This window comes from Sceloporus undulatus, chromosome 3 (genome assembly GCF_019175285.1).
Source record: "Sceloporus undulatus isolate JIND9_A2432 ecotype Alabama chromosome 3, SceUnd_v1.1, whole genome shotgun sequence".
Classification (NCBI taxonomy): Eukaryota; Metazoa; Chordata; class Lepidosauria; order Squamata; family Phrynosomatidae; genus Sceloporus; species Sceloporus undulatus.
The window spans coordinates 54,273,560-54,297,250 of NC_056524.1; the positions used below are offsets into that span (position 1 = coordinate 54,273,560).

The window sequence follows — 23,691 nt, forward strand, 5'->3', positions numbered from 1 at the left end:
TTTGATACCCAGGCTTTGTAATCTGTACTCGTTGCACACACAAAGCACAACATACACAATGCACAAAGATGTTTTAAGGCAGCTCACAGTGTCATCCTCCTGGCCCATATGGATCTCTTTGCCTTTAATGGTGCATTTATGGATAAAAAACAAAAAAAATATTTATAAGCCATCGGTGACAGATTTAAAGCTCTTTCGGTTCAGCTCAAAAGAAGCTGCAGGAAACACAGGTTTTTGCCAGTGGAAAAGAGTCTCTCTCACTCCCACCTACCCATTCTCTGTCTCCAAATGCTAAACCAGAGCTTGGAACAATTATGGGGTTTGGGGGACTACAACTCCCAGATCTAGCTGGGGGATTCTGGGAACTCCCCAGCTCTGCACTGAACTGCATTCCAACTTCTGAGCTGAGCTAAGAACCCAGGCTGCATCCACACAACATTTCATTCCCACTTCCAAGAGGGATTTTTAATTCCAAGACACACACATACACACACACACAATTTTTAATTCCAAGACACACACTCTCTCTCTCTCTCTTTGTGTGTGTGTGTGTATGTGTGTGTGTATATTAACTTTTAATTCCAAGACACATTACAATAATACGTTCCTTTCTTTTTATAAAAAACAAACCCCTTTAAGAGAATACTATTTTGGGAGAAAGGCAGGATATAAAATCAATCAATAAAAAATTATAGTGCAATAATCCATCAATGCATGGCTTTCATTATAAGACTTTATAACTTTAAAACTGTATAACTTTAAAAATACTTAAAATCACAGTAGGATCAGAGTGTTATAATTATGTAATGGGGGTGTCCATCTATGCTATGGAAAATTGCCGCTTTGAGTCCGTATATTGGGAGAAAGGCGGGATATAAAATAATAATAATAATAATAACAACAACAACAACAACAACGACAACAATATCTGGGGATTGTAGTTTTGTGAGACATTTAGCCTTCTTTGTCAGAGAGCTCTGGTGCCACAACATACTACAAATTCCAGGATTTTCCATAGCATTAAAATGGTGTCGAACTGCAGTCTGTGGTACTGTTGGATGACAGGACCTACAGTCTAGCATTGCCAGGAGCAGGGCCATAGGACCCAAAAGCCCCGATTCATTATCTGACAGAATTTGGGGAAAACTCCTTTAAAAAGGCGAAAATAAAGAAAATAAAAACTCCTTGCAAAGTAAAACCCAGAGGTCTGCCAATGGACTTTGCTTCCAAGGCGGGAGGGCAGAGAGGCCCAGACCTTTGCAACCGACCTTTCATTGGTGACCCACTTAGACTGATTCCTTATGTTAATTAATTCATCATAGAATCATAGAGTTGGAAGAGACCACAAGGGCCATCCAGTCCAACCCCATTCTGCCATGTAGGAACTCTCAATCAAAGAATCCCCATTGACATGCTGGAAAGGGGCCAGCTAACTGTATTTTATTTTATTTTTATTTTAAAAAGAGAAAAAACAAAGCCGGAAGGAAGCGTTTTGCTTTTTTTAATCACAAACCCTCCTTTTTGTTGTTGTTGCAAAAATCTGAAATCTGAATTATTCCAAAATCCAAAACTGACCATGAGAGCATCTGGTCTGACACCAACTAAAGGAAACTTGGGAATCCTGAAGGTTTAGATAAATTACTGAATTATTGGTGTGGTCTCAGGATTTTGCTGACAGCTCATTTTAAAAATATTGTGTATTAAATTACCTTCAGCCTATGTCTATGAGATGCATATGAAACATAAATGGATTTAATGGTTGGACTTGGGTCCCATCTCCAAAATACCCCATTATTTACAAAACTCTGAAAAACTCCAAAATACATCTAGTCCTCAGCATTTTGGATAAGGGAGACTAAACCTGTAGTTGATAAGAGATGATGATGATGATGATTTTACTATATTGTATATGGATATAACTGCTGAAAGGAAAGTCAGAAGTCACCTTTTCTTTCATTTATATTTCCTTTTAGAGCCTTCCTTCCTTCCTTTCTTTCTTTTTCTTCCTTTCTTTAGTTCTCCCTCCCTCTCTCCCTTCCTATCATTCTTCCTTGCCTTTTTCCTTCCTTCCTTCCTTCCTTCCTTCCTGTCTTCCTTCCCTTCTTCTTCTTCCCCCTCCTCCTCCCCCTCCTCCTCTCCTTCTGCAGGAAGGGAGACTTTTTTTTTCTGGCAAAGAAGGAGGAGGAGGAAGAGGAGGAGGAGGAGGAGGAGGAGGAGGGAGAGGAAAACAGAGGGAAAGAAGTCACAGGGAGGGACCCGCCTCCCCCCTCCTCCCTCCCTCCCCCCTCTCTCTGAGCCTCCCTGCTCCCTCCCTGCAACTTCTGAATATAATTTTACCATGCATCATAACTATTTCCCTCCATCCGAGTCTTCCGCACTTTTGATGGATGGGAGGAGGAGAAGGAGGAAGGAGCTTGACGTGCCCACACCCCAAGGGGGGCACCGGACCCCCCCCCCCGGCTATGTCCCTGAGGCTACTTAGGGCCTGAACAGACAGGCCAAAATAATGTTGCTTCTGGTCACTTTGGAGGTATGCTGTTTAAATGGAACATGCATCTTAAGAGGCCAGAAGCTGTGCCAAAGCTTAGGACTGGAGCGTGGCTTTGGCATGGCTTTTGGCCTCTTAGGACGTATGCATCATTTAAATAGCATACCTTGAAAGTGACCCAAAGCAGCTCTATTTTGACCTGTCTGTTTGGGCCCTTAGCTTTAACATCCTGCTTCTCTCAATGGTAGAGGTGATGATTTTTCCTTCCTTCCTTTGCAGCCACTGCACAAGGCAGACAAACATAATGGACTGTTTTCCTAGCCTTAAGGATGATTGTCTTAACCAAATAATCACATATAATTATCCAGCACATAAAATATTAAATAACAGTTTTAAAATAACAATGAAAGTGTATAAAATTGTTATAGTATACAATTAAAACTCACAGCAAGGACAAAAGAGTGCATATATTTTAAAGAAGTTCTGGGGGAAAAGTTGCCTGGCACTCAAAAGATCAGGTGCGGGTTTTTTATTTATTGGAGAACATTCAAGAATTAGGGAGTTGCACTGAAAAGGTCTGCCCTCTTGTAGCCACCTGACTAGCCTCATTTGGTGGAATAACTTGGAAAAAGAGCTCATCCGAATCCCATCTCAGGAGAAAGACAGGATATAAATTGAATAAATAAAATAAAAATAAATAGATTACATCAAGCTCAGGATAGGTAGTTTATTAGGAAGGTATTCTCTGCTCTTCAGAAAGAGAAGTGCAAGCTGCACTCAGAGAACTTGGGGAAAATGAATCACCAGGAACAGATGGCATACCAATAGAGCTGCTTCAATCTACAAAGATAGAATTTATTTCATTTCTAACTAAAACCTGCCCATAAATATGGAAAACAAAACAATGGTCTAAAGATTGGAATTGCTCAATATACATTCCAGTTCCTAAGAAAGACACCAGGGAGATTGCAATAACCACAGGACCATTGGCTTAATTCTCCACGCATACAAAGTGTGCCACAACATTTGATTGTCCTGATGTATAACTGTACTCAGGACAGAATACAAGAGAAATGGAATGGTTTCCAGTTGACAAGGAAGATTAGGGAAGGTTGCATTTTATTACCCTATCTGTTTATTTTGTATGCTGAGCATATCATATGTAAAACAAGATTAGACTTGGAGGAAGGCGGTATGAAAACTGGAGGAAGGAACATCCACAATTTAAGATATACAAATGACACCATACTACTAGAAGAAAATAATAGACTTATATTGTTCATTAAGTCACCATAAATTAAAATCTACTTGATTTGAGACCTCACCATGAAATAAAGGGACCAGACACATAAAAAGGGGCCATTTATTAGACCTGAAACATATTTAACAAGAACTCTTAACTTTAACTCTTGAGAGACATCAATTGACTGTGTAATCCTGAAGTGGGTTCAGCTGAAGCCAGGTGATATTCCAAGACCACCTCTTCAGCCTTCCCATTGGGCAAAAACACCAGACTCTGAGGGCAATCCGATGACTTGGATTGTATCCTCAGCCAGTCATAGAGAGGTAGACATAAGGCACACACTCCCAAACTCCCTCAAGTTTATAAGAGAGGGTAAATCCCCCATATCTTCCTGAAAGACTGTTTCATGAGCAATCCCCAGGTCCCTTGGCCTGTAAAGGCTGCCCAGAGCCAAACCTTTCGCCACAAGGGGGTGCCTAGGTGTACACCGAATCTTCCCCAACCCCCTTAAGGCCACAGATAAGGGACAAGCATGTGCTTTGTCTCTTTCCCCATAGCTCTCACCCTCTGTTGGATATCTCCCAAGAATAAAACATTACCCTCTTCTGAAAGGTGTATTTCCATATAAAATATTTCAACTGTTTTTCTTTGTTGAACTAGACATAGGATTGAGCTGAAGGGGCAATAGATAAAGACCTTAAGGATGATAGATAAATAATCTCTACCAAGAAGAAAGTGCAAAGGCAGGCTTAATGTTGGAAGTAAAGAAAACAAAAATAATTACCATGGAGGAACTATACAAAATCAACTAGACAATGAGGAAAAGAGAATAGCAAAAGAGTTCCTGTACCTTAGATCAAACACTGACCAGAATGGGGACTGCAGTCAAGTGAATAGAAGAAGACTAGGTAAAAGCAATCATGAAAAAACTAGGAAAAACCTAAAGTGTAAAGATTACAACTTCGTATGAAAGTTAGAATCATTCAAGCCATTGTATTCCCCATTACCATGTATGATGCAAGAGCTGGACAATGAAGAAAGCAGATAAGACAAAAATCAATTCATTTGAAGTGGAGTGCTGCAGAAGAGTGCTGAGGATACCGTGAACAGCTAAAAAGACAAACAAATGGGTTCTGGAACTGATTAAGTCTGATATACCACTGGAAGCCAAGTTGATAAATTTGGGGTTGTCATACTTTGGCCAAATCATGGGATGGCATGACTCTTTGGAAAAGACAGTAATACTAGGAAAGGTGGTGGGATGCAGGAAGAGAGGAATAACACATGCTAGATGGTTGGACTCTGTTCAGGAGGTTTTGGGTTTGAATTCCTAAGCAGGACCCAAGCAGAGCAGTGGAGGACAGGGAGTCTTCTAGGTGTCTCATCTACAGGGTTACCATGAGTTGAGATTGACTTGAAGGTGGTTAACAAAAACGATTCACTTTTAACTTTGTAAGCAGCCTTGAGTCCCAGCAGGGAGACTAGCCATACTGCTTGAGAGAGTCAGGGAGTCATCCCCAAAAGTAACTGTTTCAAGTTATGATCCTAATCTACATATATATCAGAAACAGCAATATGGCATGATGCTCTTATACATGGTTTTAACTCTTCTGTTCATATTAAATGTGACAGCTATGTCAACATTCAAGTTTATTTGTATATTTCTTAGCTTTATATAAATATGTTAAGAAAATTGGGATTATCATATGTGGCCTTTAAACCACAATTTTATTCATAAAATAGCCTTTGGTAATACTTACCCTACAATGTTTCCTCTGAATCTTAGCTACTGTGTATGCCAAGCATGGTTAAGGTGTGCATTTTCACTGATGGGGGAAACCCAAAATCCTAATCATGCTGCAGTCCAATTAGTCCTCAGGTTCAAACTGACACTGCTATAGCAGTTGCACTGTTGGTTGTCATCTGGTGTCACAGTATCCTTCTCTCCCCCTGCTCCCAAGGTAGAATCATTATTCCCAAGCAGCATAATTTCATTTCACCCCTAATTTTTCCTTAACTTAAAATGCATTAGCATAACTCCAGAATTGTATTTAAAAGTAAAATAAAAATCGAAAGGCCCACTGTGTGAGGGATAGGGCAGGGAAGCAGTGTGAAGGAGGAATGTCGGAGAGAATGCAGTGGCAGAAACAAACCCTGTCACACTATGCACTGTCTGGTCCCGTGTGGTAAGCTATTGTGTGCAATATCTATGAATAGTAGGGTCTGATGGAACTTAAACCTCCATGATTTTCAGTCACTTCATTTTCAGATGAAAATTGGTAGTACTCATGATAGCTGCTAATTTATCCTTGAAGAGATATTGCTTCTTGACATATTCTTCCTTTACAGTACTGCAGAGAGAGCTATAGATCACTAAAATGAACAGCTGTACTAAACTACTTTTACCACAATCCCGTAAGCTTATCTAAGATAAAGTAGATTTATTCTAAAAGGCAGAAAGAAGAAAGTGTCCTCATAATTTATTTGTTCAGTGTTATGAAATAGTGTTTGCACAATTTGCTGTATAGTACAGAGGAAATTTCAACTTTTCTCTCAGCTACATTTTACAGCTTTGCAGAAATTAATGCCAAAACTGATACTAATACTCTGGAGATATATGGACCATATCCTTCTGGTCAGCAGATACTTTCTAAGCAACACTTAAGGTTTTGCTTTGACATGGCAAATGCTTAAATTATATGTACAAAAATTTAGATGGCATTTGTTACTTTTTAAAGCATCTTTTCAAATGTAAAAAATAGGCACATCATCATTTTAGTGTACTAATTTCTGGTTATAAATCCTGATAATAAAGATGCATCATAATATTATATTTTACTTACTATTCTTCCTATTTCTCTATTGAAATTTCTTTTATCCTTTCTCTGTTCTTCTCCTTTCTTGATCTGCCACTTGCTTGGACAGCCATACTTATGCTTTCTTTGATGTAGTCACTGGACTGGCTATCTTATCTTGCTTTTTGTAGTGTTATAAATGTATTTCTTCACTTGTCTCCATCTCTTTTCTCTCCATTTCTTTTCCATTATGTCAACTGTGATGTTTTTTTACTAATCTTACGAAACTACCAATCTCTACTTCTATAGTCAATTACCACTTTCTTCTTTTGTTGGCCTTAACATTGCAGTGTCACCATTGCAGATATTTGGTCATTTCCAACTTCTTTTATTCTTTTAAATGCCTCCTTAAAAATTGATACAGATGACTGCCTACTGAGGTTTAACTCCTACACATGTTGTGTAAATCCCACTGAGTTTAGGAAATCTAACTGGTTAGCAGTATATATAATGTAGCATATATAATGTAAGTAGATTGAAACCCTTTACTGGTTCAAGATTGTAGCTGAAATAGTCAGATGAGCATATCAGCAAAATCAAGCCCTTTAATTTCATTTCTCAGCCCACTCCCCTGTTTACTAATTACTGCCTTCGTCCCCTCCTGATGTTCAAAAGTCTCTGGCTGCCAAATTCCTGTTTCTATCTCTGAATATTAGACTGAATTGGATGAAAGGGAGAGGACAGGGTATTTCAGCCATTGTACAATCCTCAGAAATGTTTGGTGTGTTACAGACTGCCCAAAACGGGCAGTCTCGCGCCACTGCCGGATGCTGCATCCGGGAACCGCAGCAGCCAGACTGCATGGTTCCCGGACACAGCGAAAAAGAAGTGCCAAAATGGTGCTTCTTCTTGCGCCCCGGATGGGATGCTGTGAGGCGCTACTCACGCACTTGCGGCATCACATCCGGGGCGTGACGTACAGACGCTATGCGTCCGATACGTAAAAATGGCAGCGCCCGTGTGTATAGGGCACTGCCGTTATTACGCCCCCGTCACATGCTAGGGGTGAGCCCGGTATGGACGCTAGGTCCTCGGCCAACCCCTAGCACGTGACAAGGGCGCCGCAAAGGCCCGTTTGTAATGGGCCTGAGTCTGACAGTTTAATTGTAAAAGAAAGCTGGTAGTCAGACTGAGGAATGAGAAATAAACCATGATGCTGCTACAAAAATGATGGTGGTGGTGGTGATGCCAGTCACAGACTTGTGCTTGGAGCTGGATTAGCCACATTCTATCATTATGGTTAAAATTGGAGGGTTCCGTAGGTTTTACAGGTAATACTGAGAAATCTGCTCAGCAGATTGATCTAGAACTTGGCATTGTTGGGAAGATAGATTTGAGTCTACTTCTAGCTTGTTTTCAGTTAGAAAGTTTGAGATGTTTGTAAGTGAAGAAACTGACAAGGTTAAATGGATTAATAACTAGTGCTTGTTTCCTCTTTTGTTAATGGACCGCATATGACATAGGAAACCATGATTAACAATATATAGATCTGTCATGTTGGAGGAAACCAGTTGTTTGTTTGGGTGGAAATATCACACTGAAGCCTTAACCAGAAACATGTCTTAACTGCAGCACCAACTGCTGTATTAGAAGGGGGCAGGATGGAGATATAAAAAACCTGTTCTGTGCCCTTAGTGCCTAGCTTTTTTTAAAAGGTAGCATAGGCTATAAAGGAAGAATATGCACTGATGATCATACTTGACTGGCTTGATTCCTCTCACTTTGCCATAGATTTTTTTCCAATTCAGTTAACAGCAAAGTTAAGGGAAGCAGCAAAGACTGACATTGATTAAACTCTTTCCATATATTTAGTGCTGTGCTAGTTTTCCCCTTGGGTTTGTGCACTTTTAATTTGCCATTGATTTCTTAATTATTACAGCTGTAGCAGAAGACCAGGGTTTTCTTTATATGCCTCATAGGTCACTCCTCAGGCTTGAATCTCTCATGCCTGCACTTCAGATTTGTGGATTAAAATGTGGCTTAAAATAAACTGGTTAAGGGTAGTGGATGTCACTATGATTGTTTTCCCTTTCCTGGCCCCTGTCATCAGATGTGTAGCCATTGGGTGAAAATCCTCCTTCTGCAAACATTATTGTATAAAGAAGAGTAGGCTAGTCAGAAAAGGTAGGAAGTCATTGTTGCTAAGTAACTGGGCTTGTGATATTGATTGTTACCTTGATTGCTTTGAACTGAAGGGAAGAAAGCAGCCAACATAAGTATTAAGAAGTCAACTTTCCATCATGGGTGCATTTTGAATTTAGTGAGGCAAATCAAAAGATTCCACTTAAGAGGACACCAAGATTAACAAGAAGATTTAAAGGGCTGGTCTTGTATAGATATATTCAGTATTAAACTGAATTAGGAATAAAATGATTGCCCAAACACTCCAGCTACATGATATTTCAGGTGTATTTGTTCTAGTCATCTTTTCCCTATCCCATGATAATTACAGCAAAGATTATTATAGTAATTAGCAATATTGCTTGTTACAGTATCATCATAGGTCAAACCACTCTAATATCTGAAAACAGAAAAAATAATGTGCCTTTAGATTGCACCAACCATTATATTATGCCTTACAACAGTCAATGGATGATTATTTTCTTAACAGATGTGGGACTGAGGATTTTTTTTTTATATTAAGCAGCTGAAAAGGAAGAATTAAGCCCCTCATCTTTGTATGGTGTACCTTTATATACTGTTGGGTCCTCCATTCTAATTTTCAGGTTAAGCAACAACAATAACGCAAGGAGATGCATATTGAATAATTAAATACTCCTACTAGAAAAAAAAATTCTGAGAAGAATCACCTGTATTTTTTATATTTGGAGACAAGGATGAAACCAAAGGAATCAGGCCAGCACAATACATATCTTGATAACTTCCAGATGTACTGCAATACTGTACTGGTTACACAGAACTGCCTTGAAGACTGTTTGACAAGCTCAGCAAGCTGAAAACATCGCAGTCAGCTAACAAGGGCTAGCTAGAAAAAGTGAAAAGATCATGTCAGTGCTTAAACAACTATGCAGGCTTCTATTTAGTCTCCAGGCACAATCAGAATTTCTGGGTTTGACCTTTAAAGTTGTAAATGCCCCAGCTTAAGGTACCTGAAGGAATGTCTTTTTCCTCATGGGCCTCCATATTAACTAAAGATACCTGAGAACGCAGGTATCTAGAGTTGCTGACTTTTGATTTCAGGAGACTGGGCTAACAGCATAGAGTTTTTTTGGCCACCCTGGAGGCTAGGACTGAAATAAATGTTTATATTGGGCAGGGGAGACCTGCAAATTAATAGACGTGAGACACCAGGGGAACCCTTAAGAAATGAGTGCTCACTCGTTTCTTCGCTTTTGTCTAACTTGGTTCTCTCAGCACAAAAGAAACACATGACCATTGTAGTCTCTTAGTGGCACACATGTAAGGTTTTGCATTGGAGCAAAATTAATCTGATGCAGCCCACTACATGAAAATGATGTTGCTGATTTTTCCTCAAAACTGGACCCAACCTTTGGATTTTAAGCCATCCCCCCCAACAAAAAAGTCTTGAAAACTGATTGGCCACCCAAAAGGAAAATCTACCATAATTTCCATCTCTGCCTCAGATCAGCAACTGTGAGGAACAGGGTTCATTGCTGTTGTTAGCAATGGCTTATCTGTGGATCTTTTTGCTACAAGAATTTGAGACAATTACCATGAACTCTTCTGTAAACAGGTAAAAAAAAAAATCAAAATTACATACGCCTTTAGTCTGTGAGATGGTTGGTTGACATAGCAAGACCAATTCACATTGCTGTCTTACTTGAGTTGGTGGTCATAATTAGTATGTTGCTGGATAATTTCTGAAAGTCCTATAAATTTCAGTGAGTCTATTGTAAGTAAGACTAGCATGAGATGATGTTGATATTTAATAACATCCCACCTTTTTTCAAAAACTGCAACTTAAAGCAGATTGTAAATTAAAATGCAATACACTTAACAGATCAGTACTAAAATGGAATTAAGGTTAGAATAACATTTTAACTGTTTTGAAACACCCAGTTGGAATGATGAAAAGTAGGTTAAAACAGTAGAGTAGAAACAGTAATTGCATCTTCTTTTAATAAACAAACAAATAAATAAATAAATAAATAAATAAATCTCCAGTTCTCAAAAGCCTATCTGAATTAAAAAGTCTTTGCCTAGCAATGGAAGGACTGCAAGGAGGGTACCATTCTAGTCTTCCAAGGACTGAAGTTCAAGAGCCTGGGAAGCAACCAATGTCACATATTCCTATCGGTTATGCTTGTGAAAGTGGTGGGACTCAAAGAACAGTCTTTGCTGAGAATTTTAGGGCGCTGGCAAGCTCATATGTGGAGAAACAGTTTATCTGAAAGTCTTTACTCAGAATGTATCTTTTTATATTTCATGCCTACTGGCTTATTTGTGATATTTATGGTGCCCAGAATGATTATGCTGGCATCACTTTTTGTTTGTTTGCAATGTATATATGGTGCACGTGCACATGTGTATACTCACACACACACATATCAAATATTTACAGATGCTTGAACATAAAATATTTTACACTTCTAAATTGTCTGAGCGTGTTACTAAATTACTACATTTTGGTTTATTATGATATTATTACAGATAACATTTCTAAAAGTGCTGTTGGACTGGTGTGATGCAAGAACAGAAGCAACATGAAATGGAAACATTATTCTTTTACTGTCGTGGTAGCTGTACTCAGCCTGTCTCAGATCCATCAGTTACTGGGTCAGCTTATTCCAGGTACGGTTTAATTTATCCAAAACATTAGTATATTTTTTGTGTATTTTATAACATGCATTCTGTTGGTATGAATGTCTCTCTGATGATGCTGATTCATTGAATATTCTACATTTCACATTGGTAGAGTTATGTTTCTGTGTGGCTATCTGTGGAAATATAGATGTGGGCTCTATATATTACTGGCTCTAAGAAAGTAAAGTACAAATATAATAACTATACCTTATGAACAACAAGGCAAGATATTAAAATGCATTAAAAACATGTGATACTTAACCTTTTGGCCATAGTGTGTTGTTTATTCAATCATTTTGTAATCCAGATTATCAATGAATTCTAGACAATGTCCCCTGATATTATATGGTCTGAGTCCAGATAAGGCAAACATTGGAACAATAATGGTAAATAAAACTCTTTTTAATTAGGTCCTTTTTAGGTAGACTAGGCCCTATAAGTAATATATTACATGTAACAACTAGTAGTATTTTTAATAATAATAATAATAATTTTCTATACTCTGAATTAGGAAAAAAATCCTTTCAGACAAGCATGGAACAGAGAAAGCAAAGATATCATTGAGACAGAGGACAAGAATACCATTCAAAAAGTCAATCAAAATCATTTTAGTATAAACAACGGTTGCCCGCCTCGCTGTTTTGCCGCTAGACGCGGCTGGACTACAAACCCCAGAGTGCTCTGGGGCTTGCCCGGCTCCCTATTGGTGCGTGGGGGCTCTGGGAGACGGTTTCGTTGGTGTGGGGCTTCCGGTCCTCCAAGGCTGCCCATTGGTGGGCTGGGCCTTGGAGGCTGGGCCCCACATAGCACGCAGGGAGGGAGGGGCCTAGACCTATATAAGGCCATGTTGCTGGCCCTTTCCCTCACTCGGTTGCTTGGCTTCGAGCAGAGCGGAGCCAAGCTGTGGAAGGGAGCAAGTCTTGGTGCTTCTCCCGCCCGCCCACCGCTGTTGTTAGGTGGTTTTTAGTCACAACCTGGCGGCAGCATAGGCCAACATCTGCACGTTGTGGTACCAGGGCTATGGAGCTCTGGTTTGGGAGTCAATAGGTACCCGGGGGTGAATAGGGCAGGCGTTTGGACATTGCAGAGGCCAGAACGCAGGAGCGCCTCCCGGTGACTAGGGGCTTTGTGAATTGGTGAACGCAAGACAAGGTTTGCGCTCAAGTTGTGTTCCTTAGCTCCTAGGTCATCCCAAGCACCAGGTGGGTGCCCGGTTTGGATAATCAGACTACATCGGGTGGTTTGATTGCGCAGATCCTGACCTTATGCTTTGTGCCAACCCTACCAATTGTTTGCAAATAAAGTTGTGGCCTTACTTCCAACACGTTGTACTGTGGTTATTTGACAGCAACATCTGAGGCAACAGAATTACTTAGCCAATGGTCTTGAATATTCATCATGTGAAAGGATTCCCTACTCTTTTGTCTAATTAATCACAGATTGCCTCAACTGGAATGATCATACTGGGTATGTGGTGTATTTGTATCAAAGTCCTAAAAAGCAAAGGATAGGGTTCTAGATATAATTTTGCTAAATCTGGAAATGTTTACATTTTAGCACTTGATTTTAGATTTGCCATACAGTAGAAAGATTCCAGAAAAGCCCACTTCTGGAAATCCCTTCCCAGTCAGAAACTGAAATAACTGCTGTGATTCAGGACAGGTATTCTAACTATTCACCTATAATTTTAAGTTTCTGGTCTTGTTGAATTAACATTGAAAATGTAATGCCAGAGAAATTCCAAACTCTTTCACATTTGTGTTCTACAATTTAGAAATAAGTTTTTCCCTTGAGGTCAGACCAACAGGTAGTTAGTACAATGACTGTTTTTTCAGTGCAGAATGAGATTTATCTGATTGGGCTGGATTGTATATTTCAGATCCTAGACATATTCTTTCAACAATAACATCCATTGTGTTCAATGGGAATCAGTCCCAAATAAATGAGTAAAGGTTTGCACTTTTACTGACACCTTTAATGTGTTGTATTTTGGTTTGTTTCCCCCTTTCTTTCTGAAAAACAGAAAGTTAATGTTAGGTTATGTAGATAACTAAATGCACATATGCTTTTTTGATATTTTGGCCAGTGAGTGTTCCACATTTATATTATGACAATAGTTTACAAAAAACAACAACACCTGGATGTTAAAGAGCTTTAAAAATATTATTACACATCTTGGTCTCCATATCATAAACAGTGCAGACTGACTTTCAAGAAACAGGAAACAAAATATTTGTTCTATTTTTCCTTCAGACTACTTTATTTGGAATATCTGTTTATTTAAACTAGCTGTCATGTACAGCTTTTACGTGTATCATTCTATAAAGTGCAAAGATTCCAGATTGAAAAGATGCATTCTAAAGTGTTGTAACAGTTCAAGATTCAAGCAGTACAAAATCATTTTCTATTCATACGCCTTTCACAGTCAATCATGGAGAATCTAGCCTGTAATAAATAAGGTCAGCTGTGTGAAATGGAACTAAGTGTCTGTTGAAGCAAAATTTATGATCAGTTTTTTTCTACAGGTTGCTGAATGAAACAGGTATATGATAGTACACAGAAATAATGACACAAACAACAGTCTTGTGACATCTGAAGCATATTTATTGTGATATAAATATTCATAAGCTAGATATCCCTTTGTCAAATGCATGAAGTGTAGTTGTCAATTGTCAGGTGCAAATGGAGCCACATGTTAGGAAATTAGAAAGAGGAGGGGAGGGGAAAATAAAAATAAATGTGGCAGTATGTTTAAAACTAAATGGTTTTTATTTTAGCATGATCTTTCATGGATATAAACTCACTATTAAATTCTTATTGGACCATGTTACATGGGTGTATATCCACTAAAACTCATGCTGAAATAAAAATCAATTAGTCTCAAAGGTGCTTTCAAATTTCTTTTCTTCTTCTCTTCCCTTCCTTATTATTACACTGCAAGATATTAACACTGCTTGAAAAACTACCGCAATGGGAGACAATGTAAGAGATACTATATGGCAATATGTATGGCAATATAATAGATACATATGGCAATACGACATTTATGGGTAAATCAAAACATATGCAATATAAGAATAGAGTAAAACATTTTACAACAGTAGTCATAAGTAATACATACAGCACACCTGCATTTTACATGGGCGCGCCATACACGGCTTTCAGCATATGTTGAAAGCCACACCGGAAGAGCCCATTGCGTGAACTAATGGGGTTCGTGCCCGTGGTGCACGCACACCGCCGTGCGCCACGGGCACGAGCCCCAGTACTTCCTATGCAGCTTCAGCATACGCTGATTTTTCCCTTACACGGAGGGATGCAATAATTATAGTGATGCATAAACTTTATGATATGTCTACTATTCTGTAGTATTGCATAAGTGGATACTGAGATGGAGTTGACATTGATATCTGTTGCAGGGCTGGCTCCTGGTTTTTGGGGTTTTTTTATGTTTCAAGAGAAATGAGTGATTGGGGAGCTGATGTTATATGGAAGCTAATGTAGCTCAATGGTTAGTTTGAGGCCCCTAGGCCAGATGGAGTCTGCCAAAACCAATTTTGGAACTAGCTCTACTGTCTGATCGAAGGGGAAACAACCAAGTGTACTTTTCAGATTTGTACAAGAAACTTGAAAACAGAAAATCTAATTGATACACTGTACAGTTTCTGCATGAAAAAAATGACCATGAAGTTGGACATATGTTTATTGTTTAAGGACTGTTTGAGAAAAGGTACCATATTGTCAATATTATAATATTAGTTGCAATTTTTGCCCTAAAAACCATTTCAAGAGAATTTGGCTATATAAACTTTGAAGCAACTTAAAACCTTTTGGTTTCTCTAGGATAGCAGAGACAGAGATAATGAATATACAGCTATGAAACATATGTGTAACCAGAACTCACCACCTTTATAAAACATATACAGTACCATTAATATAAATTAATATATAGGTAAACTTTTATTTGCTTCATAAAGCTATGTTACCAAAAAGTATAAATAGAAATGAAAAAATGTTTATTTTATAATCAACTATAAGAATAAAAATTAATTATATAAGCATTAGAACAATTTCTAACAGGAACATCTATAGTGCTCTTCGTGTTGCTAGAATTCTGCTCAGAGGCTATTTTCTGTATTGTATTTTCTTTCAGTCTCCCCCTCCCCATTAAATTAGCTTTAGCTTAAAATCACAGGTGGCATCTTGATGTTGTCCCCTGTTATATAATTAGCATAAGAAACATCAGGCTTCAACAAAGAAATTACTTTTCTTGGCCAGCCATCACAGTCTGTTTCCATCCAGCTGGTGGAGAAGAAGGAAGTCTAATATAATTATTATTGTAGAAAGCCGAATAAAATAAGGATCTTTCATAATCATATCTCGTTTGTTTTGCTTTCTATAGATGTAATAAACCTAAAAGTATTTGTTTCTTATATATTCTGAACTAATGGGAAATAAAGGAAGTATTTCTAGTTGTGCTTTGCATTTTCTGAATATTTATAAAGCAATGATTACCAATGCCTATTTAAAGAGAATGTTTGTTAAAAGGAAACATAATAAATAATGACAATTGAAACTTTAAAAACTATTTAAAATAATCAGTATTTACTAAATTTCATGATACCTTTGAATGAAAAGGCTCTGTGGAGCAATTGTTATACATATGTTAATTGTAGTATTTAATTGCATAGATGTCATTAAGCGTTGGAGAGCCAGCATGGTGTAGTGTAGGACTGTGACTCTGGAAACCAGGGTTTGAATCCCCACTAAGCCATGAAACCTTCTAGGCGACCTTGGGTAAGTCATACTATCTCAGCCTGAGAGGATGGCAATGGAAAGCTCCTTCTGAAGAAACCCGCCAAAAAAAACCCTGTGATAGGTTTGCCTTAGGATCACTTCAGTCAGAAATGACTTGAAGTCACACAGCAACAAAAGCTGTGATATTTTAATTGTATAGATACTGGGATCCAAAGTGGAAGTTGAGCATACTTGATACTGTTTTAAATCTTACACCCTTTCAATTCTGAATCTTCATATGAGCATACTGAATAGGGAAGATTCTGTTTGAGAACCACAAGCCAAAAGTGGTTTTGGATGGGCGGAACAAGTTGTACAGCTCTTTGGATCCAGGCCACAAATATAATTTAAATGTGTTTGATCAGTTCAAAAGGTGTTATGTCAGTGCCTATATATCACTAAATACCATATGCCTCAGACAGTTCTCCAAAAACAAGTAACAGAAAACATTCATCTAAAGAGATGCTGTAAAGTGTTTATGTTAGATGTCTCCAGGTTCTGCAGATGCATGCAATTCAGATAACGTATTAAAGTGCTAATGTATTTATTTTGTGAAATCCTTTAGATTTCATAAAAGATACTACTTTGCATGTTGAATCTGTTGGGGAGTACTCATTCTCTGTCAGTGGCTTTTACTTGTAATACACAACATAAGTGGCACAAGGACCTGTGTTAACTATGTATTCAGTTAGGAAGAAGCTGCCATACCAGTTTTGAAAGATGAAAAGCCTCATCATCTCCACACTATAGTTATAGGGCATAAAAAAGAATATACAATAGGGCTAGGACTCCTGTCTGTCCTCAAAGGGCTACAGGAAGCCCTGTATAGGTTACCCTACTCTCCATGGTGCACTTTTGCCTGACAGTTTGCCTTAGTATCTTTCCCTTCATATTTCAAGAGATCTAGTGTTGAAGGTGTAATTACATGAATAACAGTAATTATGTAAAGTCCAAATGATAAAGTAATGGCCATTTTATTAGAACGTTTTGATGAAGCTGGTCCTGGATGCCACAGTTAAAATATAAATGCAAAGGTTAGGTGAGCTCCAATGTTATGATTGTGTATCTCATTTATTGGAAAAAATGTGAGCTCTAGATTTATTTAATGGTATCTACTGCTTCAAGAGCCATTATTAGTTCATCATAGTCAGTTTCCCATATCTAATATGCAGTTTCACATATCTGGTATGCATAACAGAAATGAGAGACAAAGGAAAAAACAAATAGCTTTATAATATTCTGGAACACTTCTGGCAATTACGACAGAAAATGTCTATCCTATTTTATCATAGGCCTCAGTGCAAAGAAGCTGTATTTAATACCTCTAATATACGAATTTTATTTTTACTATTGCTTTCCTTAATCGTTCCTGTAATTCTTTGAGAAAAGAAATATTGTCACAGTCGAAGATGGTGCAGTTTTATGTTTTTAAATAACATCTAAGGTGTTTTCCTGGTTTTTTGTTTTTTTTAGAATTTGAATTTTAGAGGTCTCATTTCACAGCACAAGTTCTAAAAGCATGTACATTTGCAGTCATTAAGAAGATAGTGTTCTTAATGATGGAAAGCTTTACAAATAAGAGGCTTATTGATTACTTAACAAGTAATAATATTAAATAATGGTTTGCTCAGAGTAAGTCTGTCCCAATTTTTCCCCAGTTCTTCCCTCTTATTGTATCTTCCCATAACACAGTTCACATTGTTCAGGCTGTTCATTTCTTTCCAAGATGGCTTGCAAGTAGTTGCAGGCACCTCAAAAGAAAATAGGATGTGCTGTTGTGTGAACAGCCTTGTAGTCATCCCTTCTTTGGATTGATCTCATTACTGTTATTTTATATTATATTAAACACATACATTCAGAGACTTGCTAGCTCTTTATTTTGTAATTATATACATGCTGGCTGTGCCACTATGAATAAATTAATATATGAAATATGTGGAAAGAATTTCCAGTGTTATAAATATTCACAGTTTCACTTAGTTAAACTAAGTGGAGACGTGGTAAACATTCAGAGCAGGAATGAAACTTCTCAGTTGGGCATCTGATAAGAAAGCTCATTGGTTTTTGCAGGCTTTGAGAACAAGCAAGAAAACAGATAGATACTAATTTTTTTTATACCTGTAACATCTTGCATAGTACATGTTTGTTTGCATTAGCTTGTCAAATATTGGATGCTGCAATAAAACATTTATTTTTCTCAAATGACAATAAACTGAATATTATCAAACATTATTTAATCATTATTATTGAGTGTTTAATTTACTGTGGTTGCTTCTTATATTTGACAGCTTTATAAATATTATGTATTTCATCATAATAAAGTGTACTTGTGAAGTAAACCATCTCAAGCAAACATCATAAGTCATTTATGCCATTTGTGTTTGTTTGTGGGGCACTATAGTAAGCCACAGTTGGGAAGATCATTCTTTCATACTATCATAAGTCCAGCAGTGCAAGATAAATGCCATACTATAGGTTTATTTGTGGGAGGTTAAGTATGATAGATCCATGACATATGCCAATCACTGTGTATATCTTTTATAAATATTGCTAGGTAACATTGACCCCCCCCCCCATTGTAGTTCTTGTCAGCTATATTCTTGTACTCTATTTATAAACATGTACAGTATTTGGAAGAGAATCCTATTGATAATATCTGGAGAAATTAATTTCCATCTATTCTTAGGCAGTTGATTTTGTTTTGAAAGAAGGAATCTTGAAACAATACTATTAAACAGGAGGCTTGCTACCATTTTAAAGATCATTCTTTCAGTAGCAGCATTGTCAATCATCACACTTTTTTCCTTCTTTCTTTTTTATTTTGATTGACATAGTGAAATTGTCAAAGCCCTTTGAATGTTTCATTTTCACCAGCTCTAAGAGTTGACCTTTGTTTATTCTTTGCCTTTTTGTGAGAATAACAAAGGATTGGAAAATCCTATCAGCCAAAATGTCATGCCCGAAAAAGGGCAGATATTAATGGGCTGTGAGACAGAGAATAAGAAGCCACCTCACGCACCTTGCCTTGTAGATGCTGTCACTATGTGTACTGCCAGGTCTTAATAAAGAAAAGATTGCCAGCTGCACTTCAATTCAAGGTCTCTTTATTAGCCTTGGTTTATCCTGTGTGAGGTTTTATTTAATTGTCCATATAGATGGTGACAAACCAAGAAGCACAGTCAGCTGGAGGATACTTAATGAAGAAATCCGTATTTCTAATCTCACTGTAGAGTACACAACTCTCCTGCTTTGATGAACTGGCCTTTTGTGATAAACCTGAGTGAAAAGCCACATGTGTTACACTGACTATCTAATTAAGTCATCAGAATGCATTGGAGCAAACAGAGTGGTTCACATGAGCTGGTATAAATAATTTCAGCTCCTCTATTACCTGGCTAATAGAAAGTGGCACTATTCCAGATTATGACTGATAGGGGTTAGATGGTACAGCTGCTGCAATTATGCTAGCAGGTAGCTTTCTGTGAAACATTATCTTCTTTGTCCACAAGAATTGTGGGGCCACTTTGTTTCACCCATTTTTGTTTTACACAGAAGTGCTGATACTGCCACCTTGATTCCATGGCTACTGCCATTTCTTCCACTTTCTATATTGAACCTTTTCCTCTGAACATGCTAGTCTGACTTTTTATTGTAATTCCATATTTTTATTCTGGCTAAGATCCGGTCTTTGAAGAATGCTCAGAAAAATTGTGTGTAGTCTCCAGCTTTTTGTTTCTAACAACAATATGAAGATGGATCAAATTGCCTTTGCTATGAGACAAGCAGGCACATTTATGCCAGGAAGATGGATATTTTTTACTCCTTTTTGTTTACTCCCAGTTTATGTTCAGCAATAACTTCAGTTGTTCACAAGCTTGAACTTGGCACATCAACTGGGTTCAATTGCAGGTCATATGGCATGGGAACATTTAAATACAATTTCCATCATGGTGGTGATTTACATGTGTTATAAAGTTCTTAATATCACTCTTATACCATATGGGAAATTAGAACATAAGGGAAATGGAGACTGAGAATAATAAAACAGAAAAATGGATTGATTCTGGTTTATTCATCAGATACTAGTATGAGTATAGTGAAATTTCTGGGAAGAAAATATATAAGTGACCTGTTGTTGTTTGTCTTCAAGTCCTTTCTGACTTATGGTGACTGTAAGGCAAGCTTATCTCAGGGTTTCCTTGGCAAGTTTCTTCAGAGGAGATTTGCCATTGCAATCCTCTTAGCCTGAGAGAGTGTAACTTGCCTAAGGTTACTCAGTGGGTTTACATGGCTAAGCCGTGCATTACACCACACTGGCCTAGGTGACATAAACCTAACAATAACTTAGCAATGTAAACAGTGCACTTCTTCTGGTTTTTTTCCCCAGTTGCACAAGCAGTGGTACTCTTGTTCCAGTTTGGCTAGATGTGCTATTGTTTGTGAAAATGTCTGTGGTGCTGCTTGTTCAAGTGACTAAATGGCTAAAAACTGTGTTGGACTTCCCTGTTGGCTTTAACACAGAACTAGATGTCTGTAATTGCTGTTCTATTTCAGCTAATGAAATTAGGCCATTGGATATAGGCTATGATAGGTGGAGCTTCCTTTCTTTTCTCCTTTTCCACAGATAAAGAGATTGGTTCTAGTGTTTTCTTCAGATCATTTCTAGAGCAACACAAACTGTTAATACCACTGATGCACACACAAGGGATTTAATACATTTTATTACTTTCTTATGAATAGTCCCTCTATTTTCATATTTTTGAATTGCAGAAAAAAATAACTCATGGACTAAAACAATGGCCATTTTTGCCTCTCCTTTATTTCCAGACATTCCAAACATTCATCAACTCTCTGCCTATAAAGATGAAATGCGTACAAGCTGTATGCATCTGTACAGTTGACCCTTCATATCTGTGAGTAATCTGTTCTGGACCACCATCCCCACTGATAAGTTTTGCTGTCCAGTGTCGGTGCAATATGCATGTGGCTGCTAACACAGCCATGTGAATGCACCACCAGTGAGAACCATGGGGTTTGCCATCCACAGATGCTGAGATCTGTGGATGGCAAGCCTGCAGATGGCAAGAGCACACTGTATATGCATTTCAGATCCTGCCAAAACCAAGGTCATTCATATGGAAATAAACTACACGGCATACACCTTAACAGAGGCAAAGAATGGGCAGAGGGTTGAGTACAACAACAGGCTTAGGAAAAAGTGGAACTGGATGGCTTTTCTGTGGCTCATTCTTTAAAACGGAATTTTATGAGCCTAAAATAAATGTGCAGCTGCCACACATATGTGAAAACTATAGGCTGGAATTATTATTTAAAGCTTAATCACAACCCTGTCATATACATTTGGCTTTGTAACATCTGTCTGTCTACTGATCTATCAGTCTCATTCCCTCATAACTAAAATGTGATATGATGGAATTGATAAGCATGGTGGTGTGATAGTAACACAAGAAGTCTAGATTATATACCTACCTTGCCCTTCATAGATGCTATAGGATTGTTATTGTTTTTTAAATCTGATTGTACTCTGCACTTTCATACTAAATAATAAGACAGTGGTACTGTACTATATACTTTATTTTGGCCTCTTTGTCAAAGAAACCAAGGATTTTTCTGTCTCAAAAAATATTAACACTCCCCAAAAAGCCTTCTTGAGTCCATCTCACTTAACAGTCATGGTGAGAAATGCTGATGGGTGAGAACTTTGTTTACATTTCAGTGCAAATTTAGCTATTTTACAATTCACAAATCTTAATATGAATCAGAGCACAGTTATATCCATACCTTAACTGTAGTTTGTGATATAACTGTAACTTGCAGTTTGTGGTATAATTCATTGTGGAAGATGAGAAAAATACATACAGTGAAAGAGTGCATATGAAATGTTTGAAATTGAGAAAATGCATACAGATTTGAATGCGGACTTAAAAATGGAGGGGACACAATCCAGTACTAAACAGGTACAAAATGCTATGAAAAATGCAAAAGAACAATGAAAAAATGGCAGAATGAAATTGAGGGAAACTCATTAATTCCTAAATAAGATTAATAATATATCTTAATGCACAGCAGTATTCCATGCACAGGAATAATATTTAGCATTCTTGATCATTTTCCCTATAGGGGGCCTAAATACCTTAAAGACCCAAGATCTCGAACCTGGACTCCTAGGACGGCCTGAGAACAGTCCAAAAGGGGCCAGGAAGGGAGCAGAACAAGTGGGGGATGCATTTTACTGCACACAAGGATTCCCTCACTCATTCTTTTCCCATTCCATTCCAGAGGAGGCAATTTTTGAGAACTCTTCTGAACAGTTCTCAAAAATCGCATCCTCTGGAATGGGATGGGAACAAAAGGGAAGGGAACAGAACGAGTGAGGGACTTCCTTGTGTGCAGTAAAATGCGTCCCCCACTCATTCCACACTTGTTCCAGGCCCCTTCCATTCTGTTATCAGGCCGTTCCTCAGAGCTCTTGTGTAGTAAGGTCTGATCTTAGAAGCTAAACAGGCACAGTACTGGACAGTACTTAAATGGGAGTCCAGCAATGAGCACCAGAAGCTTTATATTATATTTCGAGGGAGGAGGTGACAAAACCACCTATAGGTATTCCTTGCCTAAGAAGACCCTATGAAATTCATTGGGTCACATTAAATTGACAGGTAACTTGAATGCACACAGACAATGTGTAAAAGTGTGGCATTATGTGCATCCAGCATGTGTCAATGTTGTTGTTGTTGTTGTTGTTGTTGTTGTAAAAACCCTACTATGCTGGCATTCTAGTCTCTACAAACCACCCAAGGTGTGTAACAGTGCCTGAAAGAAGAAAAAGAGAGAACATAAGAAAAAAGATAAAGCAGCAACAATAATAATACAGTAAACAGACAGAAACAATAAATTAAGGAATAGATAAAACTTATAAATGTCAAAGAATTCCAAAATATAGGTGAAAACACAGAATATGCCCTTTCTCTTGTTCCCATCAGACATGGCTCCATCATGATTATGACACAAAAAGATCTTCCAGAGTGTTTGAAGGATGGGCACACTTGTGATCGGTGTTGTGAACCTTTGGTCTTCCAGAAGGTTTTAGAATTCAGCTGCTGGATACACCAACAAGCTTGACCAGTGGTGTACATGGTAGCTGATACAGATGGTTGACTGTACATGTCTATGCAAAAGTAAATGAGTGGGACTTCACCCCAGGAAAATAGCTAAAAGGATTTCAGCCTAAGTTTGGGTCTAGTGCAGAAACTGTTATTCTTAATAGACCCAGAAACCTGATGGTTTGTTGTTAAATAGGTAGTCAAATATTACTAGCCCAAGTTGACTGTATTAGCATGTCCACCACCCTCCCCCCTCCATCCTTGCTAGAGGAATCAAAGAGATCCACCTATTTTTCTTTAATTAGTTTTTGCTTAAGGCATTGTTACAGGCATCAGTGAAGATGAAAGACTCCCTCAAGGGCACTGCAAAACCCCTCTGGTTAACCATTTACAACCAGGTTT

The 23,691-nt window shown here is 38.0% G+C and overlaps 1 protein-coding gene across 4 annotated transcripts in view; it reads left to right on the plus strand.

The window, feature by feature from the left end:
* The first annotated feature begins 11,233 nt into the window (after positions 1–11,233).
* ROBO1 (roundabout guidance receptor 1) overlaps positions 11,234–23,691 on the plus strand; it is a 688,267-nt gene continuing 675,809 nt past the window's right edge. For all 4 annotated transcript variants that reach the window (XM_042458015.1, XM_042458018.1, XM_042458017.1 and 1 more), the window contains exon 1: positions 11,234–11,359. In XM_042458015.1, the coding sequence (XP_042313949.1) occupies positions 11,272–11,359 (88 nt within the window). In that variant the 5' untranslated portion in view covers positions 11,234–11,271. The remainder of the gene's footprint in view (positions 11,360–23,691) is intronic.